Below are 12,514 nucleotides of genomic sequence, written 5' to 3'. Positions count from 1 at the left end.
TCTATGACAAAAATGGTTGGCAAGATGGAAAAAGAAAAAAAGATTAGTAAAAAATACAAAAGTGTTAATGGGTCCTTTAATAAATGATAAATAGATAAATAAATATTAATAAGATACAAGGTCAATTCACATATAAAATATTGATATCTTTTCTAACTTAAAACTTAACGAAAAGAATTTATAATTTCTTTTAGTATCTAACATTTTTATTTTTTAGGGTTAAATATGTTTTTGTCCCTTAACTTTAAGTGAAAATTGGAATTAGTCATTTTTCAAAACTTTGACCTAATTTAGTATAAAAAAGTATTTTGGATGAATTTCTTATTTGATCATTGGATTGCAATAGTATAAATATACAAATTGATAACCTAATTGGAAAAAGTTAAAAAGGAATAAATTCCACCAATTTAATATAAATTATTATAATATCAATTATAATAATTGATATTTAACACTAATAATTAAATTAAATAAAGGGAAAGTAAATATGAAATGTATGAATTTAGTCCTTTTAACTAAATTTTGTTAGTTTTTTTTTTTTTTTTTTTTTATGATGTTTCAAGTATGTTTCCTGATAGCATTTGGGTTACTTATACTGTATGACACATTTTTTCTTCAATCTTAATTAAGAAACGCGTTTGAAACATCAAATAAAGTTAACAAAATTAAGTTAAAAGAACTAAATTCATACATTTCTAAAGTTGAGAAACTAAATTAGGCCAAAGTTTCGAAGAAAGACTAATTCCAATTTTCACTGAAAATTAAAGGACTAAAAACATATTTAACTCTTATTTTTATCACTTATTTGTATTATCATTCATCATAACAAAATACTATCGGACTCTATCGACTTAGGACAATAAACATTAATGGAATATAAAACAAACTCACAATCTCTCTCAATACAAAACTTTAAAAGAATAATTTTATGATTTATATATTCAATATGGAGGTTCTGAAAGAGAGCTTGAAAAAGAAGATTATGAGTTTAGGATGAGAAAAGGTAGAAATGAAAGGGAAAGGTGATTGTTTGTTCTGCATCAGAATGAAAGGCACAGGTGATTACTTGCACGTTCAGTATTGTTTGAAAATCCCACCTCAACCAATTACACTATGAATGAATGAATTGTATTAGAATGTTAAAATTCACTTTTCTACACCTTTGTTGAAACAAACGGCTAGCTTAATTAGCTGCCGCATCAGTAGGGAAAAATAAATAGATAACATGTGAGCAACTGATTCTGTGTTTCCAAACAGCGACTTACGTTGTTTGTACAGTTACTGACATGAATTCTTAAGCATGATATAAATTACAATGCTGCAGTGACGCTGTAACTGTTGGAGGTGATTGTAGATCAAGAAGAACCGACACGGAACCAATTACTGTTTGATGTAACAAGCGCACGTTGCAGTGTCAAGTGTGAGGGTCCTAAGGGAATTGCCTAAAGCTAGAACGTGCAACTTCAACAATGTACAAATGAAAATGACCCGTGTCATTCATGTTTTCAGATCTTTTCATTACATCATCTGCACGATATATAGTACTTTCGTACTGTTATAATATGTAAACAAAGTCTCACATTAAATAGAAGAAAGTTGATTAAGGGTTTATATATACATATATTCTTATTTTTAATGATAAGAAGTTTTTTGGAACGGTGTCAAAAATAAAACCGTGAAGATTTCGTTCAAAACGCACAATATCTTACTATATATTCAGATCTATGTGTAAGTCGAACCACTCAAACAAACAAACACTGTAAGGAAACCAGAACAATCAAAAAACACGCAAGTTTTTACTGCTACATATCTGTGGGTCGCTTTTTATATATATTTCTTTTCAGTCTAATCCGTTTCTTTTGGTGCAAAGAATCTGACCATTAGTTGTGTGACCCAGATAGATATATGGATCACTTTTTGCATTGAACAAGAGATAAACTTCACAGGTTGTATCAGTAGCTAGTCTCTTTCTGTACACCAACCAAGCGCACTTCAGAAAAAAAAAATGAAGAACAGAGAAGTAAGGACAGAGATGAGTTCTATATATTTACAGTGACAACCTAATTTCTGAGTGGAAGTTATATGTTTGGAATCTTTCCGAGATGAAAAGACTTTCAAAAGTTGCAATGATGTTGATCAGAGCATTTTAGAATTGGTGAATGCATTATCTTTTTCACACTGTCAATCCCAACAACATGCGTATCTATCTCCTCTTTCTTTCTTTACGGTTTTACTTTATAAATCACATATTCTTCAAATGCTAATTTTAAAACAAACATTATCTTCATATTAACTAAGTATTTAGGATTCTGAAAATTTAGTTTTCAATATGAAATAAACGACGTTGACCGGTTTAAAAATTTATCGAAAAAATTTACATTGTGAATTTCTACTTCGTACCAATTTTTTATTTAATGAAAAAATTCAAAAATTCAATGGTGAAATTAATCAAAAAATTATCCTACAAATATATTAATATTGTTGAATGCTAAATATTTTTTTAATTCCTTAACTATTATTTAAATTTAATAATAATTAACAAAAAACTAATATATTTAAAAGTTATATGAAATAATTCGTATATTGTTGAGAAAATTAGAAGTGTGAAAAGAAAAATCCTTCCCATCTCTAAAACGTTGAAACTTTGTATGAACTAATTAATCATTGCGTTAAAGATGGTAATGTAGTTGTAGCCATAGCTTAGTTAGCGAATGAAAGGTGTGACGTGTTCCTAAGCATACACAAAGACAAAAATAAAATCACGGGATGCATGAAAACGTGCTTAAAATGTCATAATCCCCAACCATTACCATTAGTTTAACTAATTGAGGCAATTAGGAAACACTCTTGCAAAATAAAACTATTATGCTTAAAAGTAATATCCAATGCTAATTTAAGTTAACGTACATAAAGTAACTTCAGTCAATTATCTACTAAAAATAATGAAAGAGGAGGCAAAACAACTTAATTTTGATAACACGAATAATCATACAAACAATATATTAAATATCGTTAAGATAAACTTTAACATAATTCTGATATGATATTAAGAAGTGAACTTTAAACTTAACTTAATCTCACAAAATCAGTTTGTAAAATAACGTTTGCATCCACTTATATATTATAAATTAGGTATATCTTTAATGGATGTTGAACTTTCAATAAAGTATCTTTATTATTAATTTAAATCATCATAAATTAACTATAAATACAATTTTTTTTCCTTTTCCATTTTAAATCTCCTCTTTCTAGATAACTAAATTTCAAAATGAAGACTAGCTAAATTTATAAGTCCAATTTGAAGTATCAGAAACGGGCCAAGGTTCTGTTGATCATTGCGATAACTAGCCAGTTGCTGTTCTATTGTATGGGCTTGGGCTTTTAAGACACCACCGGTGGGCCTCTCGAGCTGAATTTCGAATTCATACTCGTTAAAGCGATATGTTACAATCCCATTCAAGCAATGAAGTTTGTAAATCTGGTAAGATAAAATGAAAAAGTTTAACTATTGTTTTGATCTAAACAAGAATGTCGATATGTCCGAGTGGTTAAGGAGACAGACTCGAAATCTGTTGGGCTTTGCCTGCGCAGGTTCGAATCCTGCTGTCGACGGTTTTTACATAATATAGTTTTATTTTTTGAGGAATTTACATTTTGTAGATAGAATTTACCTAATAAAAAAAATGAATGAATTATTTAAATTTATGGAATGTTTGTTATGAAGTTATTTGTGAGATAGAAATAAAAGAGTAAAGACATGTACAAACGGAAAAGTTAGTAGAAAGAGCACGTGGTAGTATCGATCTAAAACTTGCCCTTGGCGTTTGGTAATTGTAGTTTTGTGTTGGATGCATCTTCTGCATTCTTTACCTGCTTTTGGATCATAGTGCAAACCTTTCCTTCTAAATCTCCTTATTTTTATACATCAACGTCTTCTAACTATATTTATTCTATTACTTACTTTCTGACCAAAATTCTGTTAGTTCATAAATAATAAATATACATAATTGTAATATTATAGCTAATGACATATTTGATGATTTACTGTAAAATGTATGCTGGATACAAACAAAATATAGAAAAGGATGTTGGATGAATTTCTTATTTCATCATTGGATTACAATAGTATAAATAAACAAATTGATAACCTAATTGGAAAGAGTTAATTGGGAATAAACTCCACCAATTTAATATCAATTATTATAATATCAATTATAATAATTGATATTTAACACTAATAATTAAATAAATAAAGGAAAAGTAAATATGCAAGAGTTAACTAATAAAGGTTAATATTTCAATTTAAAACTAATTATTATAATTGATACAAAGTTTCATATTGAGTAAAAGAAGAATTAAACATGAGTTTATATACGCTTAAATTTCTCCATTAATAAAAGAGTTTTAGAGTGATACTAAAAATAAATTTGTCACAATTTGAACTTACTTTAATTTCTTAAGGGAGTCACAAAGTATAAATTAATATTATTTAAATAACCACTTCCAAAAAATATAAGATTGAAATGTGTAGGTCCCTGGCCCCTTGCATCGTTTGATTTGGTGATAGCTATGTAGTGTTTTTTCTTCTTTTTTTTTCATGATATTACTTTTCAAATCTACAATTTTTCCCTCAATATATTCTTTTTTTTTATCCATGCACCTTAAAAGTTGAGTACTTTTATACTCTCCTAACAAAGTATAGCTTTAGTTTCTTCTCAAGGAGAACAAAATTTTCTTAAGGTGTTATGACTTCAAAATTATAATAATTAGAAAATATTTAGAGATATATAAAATGGTTATTATAATATATTTTTCTAAAAGTTATATAAAATAGTTGTTATAATATAAATAAATTATACATTATGGTTATTTCTTAAACAAATTTTAAAAAGGTATATCTAATAATTTTATAGTTATTAAAAGGATCACCTAAATATTTTAATAGTATATAAGGTTCTAAGGATGATAATCTCATATATATATATATATATATATATATATATATATATATATATATATATATATATATATATATATATATATATATATATATATATATAAATATTTGTTTGTATGTGATGTAATATTTTATGAGTTTAAATTGTGGAGTAAATGTTATTTAGTATGATTGTAATAACATGTTAATATATGTTTGTTTGAAAATATAATTAAATGTTTATGTATGGTGATTCGATGAAAGATGATGAAGGATAATTCAATTAGTTTGAAGGTGTATTTTGTCGAAAGAACTCTCAAAGAGAACAATGAAAAGTGATACTTGTATATTTGACTGAGGAAACTCTCATGAAAATGATTTCATTGAGGAAGCTTTCCATGAGAGTGATGAGAAGTTGACTTGATTTTTAAGACCTGGGAAAGTGGTAAGGGTATCTTATTTGTAAGACTTAAGAAAAGAAGAAAATGCGATTGTTTTAGTAGTGAGCAGTTATTGGTAAACTGCATATGAGAATTACAAATTGTTTCTAAAGTTAAGTTTTCTAGTGGTTCAATATCGAAAGATGTTTGAAAACTTTTTAAATCTTAATTTTTTTTAATAATATTTTCTTTTTATTAAGATTTTTAATAAAATAGAAATCAAGTTTTATTTTAAATGATGTAAGTTGTGTTAATTACATGTTTTAATAAAATGTTTTAATAAATGAAAATTTAGATTCTTACATAAATGAAAAATTAGAATCTTACATGTAATCTATATATAGAAATGAAATGTAAAGGTTAGAAGTGTATTTAATAAAATTAAATTAAACTTAAAAGTTCACCTCTTAAAAGAATGAGCCAAGTATTAATTGTAAAGTAACAAATTATTTGATAATGACAGCAATTTTAAGGTTATTTGGCTGCTTGTCTTTAGTGGCATAAACGTAGAATGAGTTGCAACCAATGATGTATATAAAGAATAATAGCCAATTATATGGGTTTAAGTTAATTACGTCAATGTCTATATGGTGTTAGTGATTTGAATCTCACCTCCACATGATGACGATGATGATTTAGATTTGTATTGTAGTTGCCAAAAACCTCTTCTGTCATTTCCTATTATTCTCTACTTTGCTCCTCTTTTTTTTTATTCAGCCACGTTGTATATATTTTACTTTCTTAATCTGAATAATTGATGTAAAATATAAAGAAAACATTTAACATTATTATTATTATTATACAAAACAATGTGTAATGAAATTTGTTATAATATTTTCCTGTTTAATATGTACGCATTGTTTTTCTATTTGACTTTAAATAATATGATTTGAGTATACAAATATTTTATTATAGATATATAATATATTTTTCCGATAAAAGAAAAATAGGAAGATCCAAGATCGAAGTTGTAAGGATTCTTTCAAAGAAACTTTGTTGTTAACTTTAATGTGTGTTATAATTTTGGATGGTTCTTAGTAAAGTTAGAAGTGAAAAGACAAGAGATAGAAAATTATAGAAAAAACACAAAAGATGTAAAATGTGGAATAATATTGAAGATAAATAATAAAAAAAATTACTCTCACGTAGATTTAAAACAAATGCCCACATTTTAAATGAGATTAAAGATAGTAAATAACCACATCCTAAATAAAATTAAAAATATTTGATTTTTTATAATCAAACTTTTTTATTACAATAATAGGAAAAACTCGTTATCATACTTATATGTTTATATCTGATTCATCTTGCTTTTTCTTTTTTTTTTTTCAATTTAAATTTATAATCTCTTAAAAAATTCAATTTAATCTTTTATGTTGAATTAACCATTGTCCCCATTTATATTATGTGTCAATTTGTAAACTTTTTTTTTTTTTAAAGAAAAATATAACAATCACTTGTCATGTCATAAAGTTGAATGTAACATAGTATCACATGTTAGTTTATAATCATGTGACCATTTTCAATCTTTTTTCTATTCAAAATTTTAATTTAATTTAATATTTCTATTTTTAAATTTCAGACTAAATTAATAATCAAAATCAATTACAATTTATTTATATATTTTAAAATAATTTTTTAAAATTTATATATTAAATTAGTCCATCTAAACAGTCAAATTATTTAATCTTTTACATAAATCAAATAAAAAACTAAAATATTAAATAAGCAAAACTCCTTAACCGTCTTCTCTATGGGAGACCCCAGAGTTGTAATTCAACAGCCAGTAAGAAAACTTTCAAACCTGGAATCATGGCTATATATATATATATATCACAAAGGTGAAAGTGGAAAAGTAGAAGGGAAAAAAAAGATTGAAAATTTATTGGTTACATTGCTTGAAATTTTCTCATCAAACTGATCCAGAACAGCTAGCAAATGATGACAGGGTTTCCTAACTGGTGGAGCATGCATCCACCATCTTTGATCCCTCCCCAATATGTTCTTCCATCTTCGTCAATTTCTTTTAATTTTTTCACCGAAAATCCAGAGCCTCCTCAGTCATGGACCCAACTGCTTTCGTAAGTAAATTTCTTTCATTTCTTTTCTCTGTCTGTCAAGACAGTCTCATCTATGTTCTACTATGAACGTAGTTGTCGTGTCTTGTAAATGCTACAAAATTTGTTTCTTAGATTGGTTAACTACGGAATGATCAAAGAACTACGCGTTTATGGAATTCGTGCAAAGTGCAAAGTTAAATTCTTTTCACATGACGTACCTGTCCAAAGAGAAAGATTTGCTGGTTCTGTTTGTTTTGCAGTACTGGATTACCAGGAGAAGAAGAGAAACTTGGTTTCATTGATTTTCAGCCGAAAAAGTTTGGAAACTGGGATGACCAAATTCTTGATACTGCTTCCGGAGTTTCTAATACCTTTGATGAAATAAAGCAAGAAAATTCTCAAAGGGGCACTTTGTACGAACATGGGCGTGAAGAATTTCAGGCTTCTGGCTCCGCTGACTCATCTTGGTCACACATGGTGCCTGTTTCTTCAACCGGGTCTTCTTGTGTCACTAGCATCAGTGGCAATAATATACTTGATTTCAGTTATAACAAGTCAGATCACAGAAAAAATCTTCTACGAGATCAAATATCCGAGGTAAGAAAAACTAAAGATCATTCTTGTTACTTCTTTCTTATGTCTCTCGTCCAAATTTAATTCCTTTTCTTTGTTATGCTCAAAGTGTAATAGCACAGCCACAGTTGGTGTTTGTAAGAAAGCTAGGGTTCAGTCATCTTCAAGTCAAGCACCTCTCAAGGTGACTCCTTCCCTCTTCGTTTTTTCCTTATATCTTTCTCACGCTTGGTGACTGAGCTTGTATATATCTTGAACGTTTTGTTATTGTTGTCTTTCATGGTTGTCTGTATTCGAGATTAATATTCTTTTACTGCCAAATAATAATTGTTGGAAGAGAGAAAAACATACATATTCATGTAATGATTTTCATGTATGAATCTTAATCAGGTTCGGAAGGAGAAGCTAAGTGATAGAATAACAACACTTCACCAGCTAGTTTCCCCGTTTGGAAAGGTAATTAATCAACTCAACCATATATATAACTGTTCATTATTATTATAAACAAAACCATACAAAACCGTAAGAGAAACCATTATCACAAGTGTTTTGTTTAAGAAATATCCCCATGAACATATGATCCAACTTATATCTTTCTACTCCTCTATATATTTTTCCATTGCTTGGAACTTCACTTTCAACAGTAAAGAAAGATCACCCTTCGTTTGTGATGTGCTTCACTTTTGCAGACTGACACAGCTTCTGTCTTGTTAGAAGCCATTGGATATATAAGGTTCCTGCAGGGTCAAATTGAGGTGATGTTTCTCGTACATGTATTATGTATACTAATTAATGTAAGCTATTCAGAGTGGGTGAAAGCATGCACTTAAATTTTTACCAATATTGAGAATGCTTTCTCCAAAAAACACTCTTATCAGTTATGGGGGTTATACAATTTTATTCCTTTTTCCCATCCTTGGATTCAGGCACTCAGTTCTCCTTACTTGGAAGATGCATCGAAAAACACGAGGAATCAACAGTCTGTAAGCACCCATTTCCCAAAGACTTGACACACAAAAAAATTACTTATATTTGTTTGTACAAAGAATATAAAGTTGAAACAAGGAGATTTCTCAGTTTTTCATTACATCATTTAACTCATTGACACTTTTTTCCCTCTTTTCTATTCCCATCTAGCTGTTGAAAGAGAATAATGGCCGTAAAAGAAAAGGAGCTACAAACCAGGTACGTAAAAGAACAAGTTTAGTATACTCTTTTTACTGGTTGATGCTTGGATATTGGAGATGAATATATTCTTATGACGTCCAGTGCAGAGAATGGAAAATGAATGTAGAAATTAACTGAGAAACTTTGCATGGTTGATCTGAATATGAATAATTTAGTTAATTTATCATGAAAATAAGATATATTAATTTGATTATTATGTGCAGGAAGGTGAAGATAAAGCAAAGGAGTTGAAGAGTAGAGGGTTATGTTTGGTGCCTGTGTCTTGTACCGAAGATGTTGTGAGCCAAAATGACTGGGGCACCCGCATATACGGCAGAGGATTTTAAACATATTAATATTTGTGGATGAGATTATATAATATAACATGATCTAGGTAGGAGGATTTCGTATTCAAACATCTTCGTTCTTCTAAATATGCATTATGATGATCCACCTGAAATTTTCTGTTATATCACTAATTTCCTTTGTTTATTTAAATTACAATACTCAGAGACACAGAAATAGTATTGCTTTATAAAATATTAATGAAGACGAGATTATATTCCCTCAGCAAATGCTCTTTTAACAACTCCCGTCAGACATGTAGTATATTCTCCCAGGGTGTCCTAACTTTTTCTTAGCTTTCTGCGACATGGAGAAATATATAAATATATATATATATATATATATATGACTATGATATTTTAACAACTTTTTTACAACAGGACACGTGCCATTATTTTATTGGTCTGTTTGAATTTATTCTGAAAAAATATTTGAAATGGACCAATCACAAACTAACACGTATACATTGTCAAAAAATTGTAAGAAAAAAAGTTGTTTCCATATATATATATATATATATATATATATATATAAGTACTGTAATTATAGAAATGCCTTGTTCTTGTTTAAAATGTCGTGCAAATAATATTGAAAAACTCATTTTTTATGGCTTTCAATCGGGAATTTACAACTGATTATATAGACAAAATACGATGATCTCAACAAATGAATAATACACTTTGTTTGTACAAAAATGTCTACAAACTTAATGCATGTACATAGGAATAAAAGAAAAGAAATGTATGTGTGTGATATTATGAACAAAAAAAAACAATGTTGTAAAACTGTAAGTTGCGTAAATAATACAACCCTAAATAAAATTATAGTTTTATTAAGTAAATCACAGTTTTAATTTGTTAATTAACATTAGTTGAAACATATCAGTAGCAGGACTGACTTTCCAAAATACATCTATTTAGTTTATGCAGTTCCACCATCTTTTTGTAATTTTCAAGCTTATCTAAACGATAGCATGCTCCTTTAATAATATATACTTATGACAAATTTGCATGGAGACATGCATGTAGAAGTTAAAGTTTGAGTATATAGAAGGAAGTGAATTTATAGGAGTATGATGTATTTTTATTTTTCCTTTCAAGTGAATTTATTAAGAAGATATTAGATATAACTCACATATATATTATATCACTCTTAATTTAAAGGCTTAATACCGCTTTTGGTCCCTAGTTTGGGAGGTTTTGTTCAATATAGTCCTACCTTTTTTTAGTAACAATTGATCTCACTTTTTGAAAAAACTGTTCAATTGACTCCTTTTTTGTTACGACGTCAATTTTCTAACGGTGCTGGTTACGACGTCAATAAGTTCTTTCATGTATTCACCTATCCAAATGTTATTTTAACAGTCCTGACATAATGTTATGTTAAAAATCATGTCATCATCATATACAATAAGGACTATAATAAACAATTTAAACTTGAATATGAGACCACTATGAACAAAAAAGACTCAATTGAACAGTTTTTTTAAAAGGTGGGATCGATTGTTATGGAAAAAAAAAGGTAGGACCATATTGAACAGATCCTCCCAAACTAGGGACCAAAAGCGGTATTAAGTATAATTTAAAATATTTAGGTATTGGGTTGATGTCTTTTTTTTTTCTTAGAAAAAGATATGTTATATATTTATTTTATTTTTTAATTTTTTTTGTTGAAAATTTGTAATTGTGGGATTTGGAGGATGTATGCAGAGACATTTAATGTTGTTGTTTTGTAGGGAGAAGGTTTGTATGGTGGGAAAGAATAGTGATTGAATTGAAAAGCAAAGAAGGTGTTGTCAGAAGGTTATGGCAGACATTCATGTGGATGGATGTGGCGTGGCTGATGGACCACTTTCTCCATTACAGTATATACTCAAGTGCACCCATATGCCCATGTCCTTCAACTCCACCTCACTCTTTCATCATCATGACGATGCACATTACATCATCCCAAGCCCAAACCACAAACATGGGCCTCCTATTTCTACAACATCCTTTTCATTTGGGCCTTGGCCTGCTTTTTCACTAAACTTCAGCCTACACTAATCTTCTTTCAGCTCTCTACCTATTATTTTATAGAGAATACATTGATGCAACAACTTTTATTATTGTTAACTTTTAGTGTAAAAAACAAATATTTATAAAACTAGGAAAAAACAATAGAAATTTAATTTCACAATATTAATTCATTAGAATAACGTTTATTTTCACTTGTATAAATTTTAGTTGATGTTAATACACTTTTACTAAAATTAAGAAAAACCAATAACTAGTATGAGAATAGATCTGTAAGTCTAATTTAATTTTAAAAAAATTTGTTACATTTTTTTATTATTAAAATAATATAAAATTAAAATATTTTCTTAATTAACTTGATTTACAACATATCAATTTTCAACTTTTTCAGCATAATCCTTAAGATTAGCTAACCACGACACCTTTGCCACCCTTTTGAGTAAGTGGTATACATACATGTGAGTCTTTATCTAATCATGAAAGTTTGTGTATAGAGTTTAATATTGATATATAATAAAATTGCTCTGTACAGCTAATTAATAGGGTTATATTATTTTTTAAATAATTATTATAAAATTAGAGAATTTATTACGTGGGATAATTTATTGGAAGTTTCACTTTTATTCGAAATAAAGTGAATTCATATTTATAAATGAATATAAATTTTATTTTACAAATTGATTATGTGGATTCAGTTAGACTTGAAATATATTTGAAAAATATAATATTTAATTAGTTAATAGAATTGATATAGGTAGATAGGATGATATAGTTAGTTACTTCTGCGTTTCTTCTACATGATTGATTTGAATTTCGCTTTCATTTTGGATTGAATTACAATGACTTTACCAACTTGTATTGTCACTTATTTTTTTTTTCCTTTTTTCATACATCAGAAATTGTTCAAGTGTGAACACACACCCATAAAAGTTGTGGAGAAGTGGACCTGTGAAACATGCAATATTTCTCTATTACCAC

At 28.1% G+C, this 12,514-nt stretch overlaps 1 protein-coding gene and 1 non-coding gene across 2 annotated transcripts; both read left to right on the top strand.

Moving 5' to 3' along the window:
- The first annotated feature begins 3,530 nt into the window (after positions 1-3,530).
- On the top strand, positions 3,531-3,612 carry TRNAS-CGA. Its single transcript has one exon. It is a non-coding gene; the product is annotated as a tRNA-Ser (tRNA).
- Positions 3,613-7,189: 3,577 nt separating this feature from the next.
- On the top strand, positions 7,190-9,765 carry LOC106761283 (transcription factor bHLH68). The gene is made up of 8 exons (XM_014644819.2): positions 7,190-7,457; positions 7,697-8,033; positions 8,119-8,193; positions 8,400-8,465; positions 8,699-8,764; positions 8,936-8,992; positions 9,147-9,194; positions 9,401-9,765. Exons 1-8 carry the CDS (start codon positions 7,315-7,317, stop codon positions 9,521-9,523), a joined length of 915 nt encoding a protein of 304 aa, XP_014500305.1. The 5' UTR covers positions 7,190-7,314; the 3' UTR covers positions 9,524-9,765.
- Positions 9,766-12,514: the final 2,749 nt, after the last annotated feature.

The sequence above is a fragment of the Vigna radiata genome, chromosome 5 (assembly GCF_000741045.1).
Source record: "Vigna radiata var. radiata cultivar VC1973A chromosome 5, Vradiata_ver6, whole genome shotgun sequence".
Lineage (NCBI taxonomy): Eukaryota > Viridiplantae > Streptophyta > Magnoliopsida > Fabales > Fabaceae > Vigna > Vigna radiata.
Note: the sequence above shows the minus strand (reverse complement) of the source record. Positions and strands in the feature narration are given on the sequence as shown.

What these genes read in the sequence shown, in the direction of transcription:
- LOC106761283 (XM_014644819.2), top strand. Translation starts at nt 7,315, where the DNA reads ATGATGACAGGGTTTCCTAACTGGTGGAGCATGCATCCACCATCTTTG. An exon ending in TCATGGACCCAACTGCTTTC is followed by an intron (nt 7,458 to 7,696) that starts GTAAGTAAATTT and finishes TTTGTTTTGCAG; the next exon opens with TACTGGATTACCAGGAGAAG. An exon ending in GAAAAGGAGCTACAAACCAG is followed by an intron (nt 9,195 to 9,400) that starts GTACGTAAAAGA and finishes TATTATGTGCAG; the next exon opens with GAAGGTGAAGATAAAGCAAA.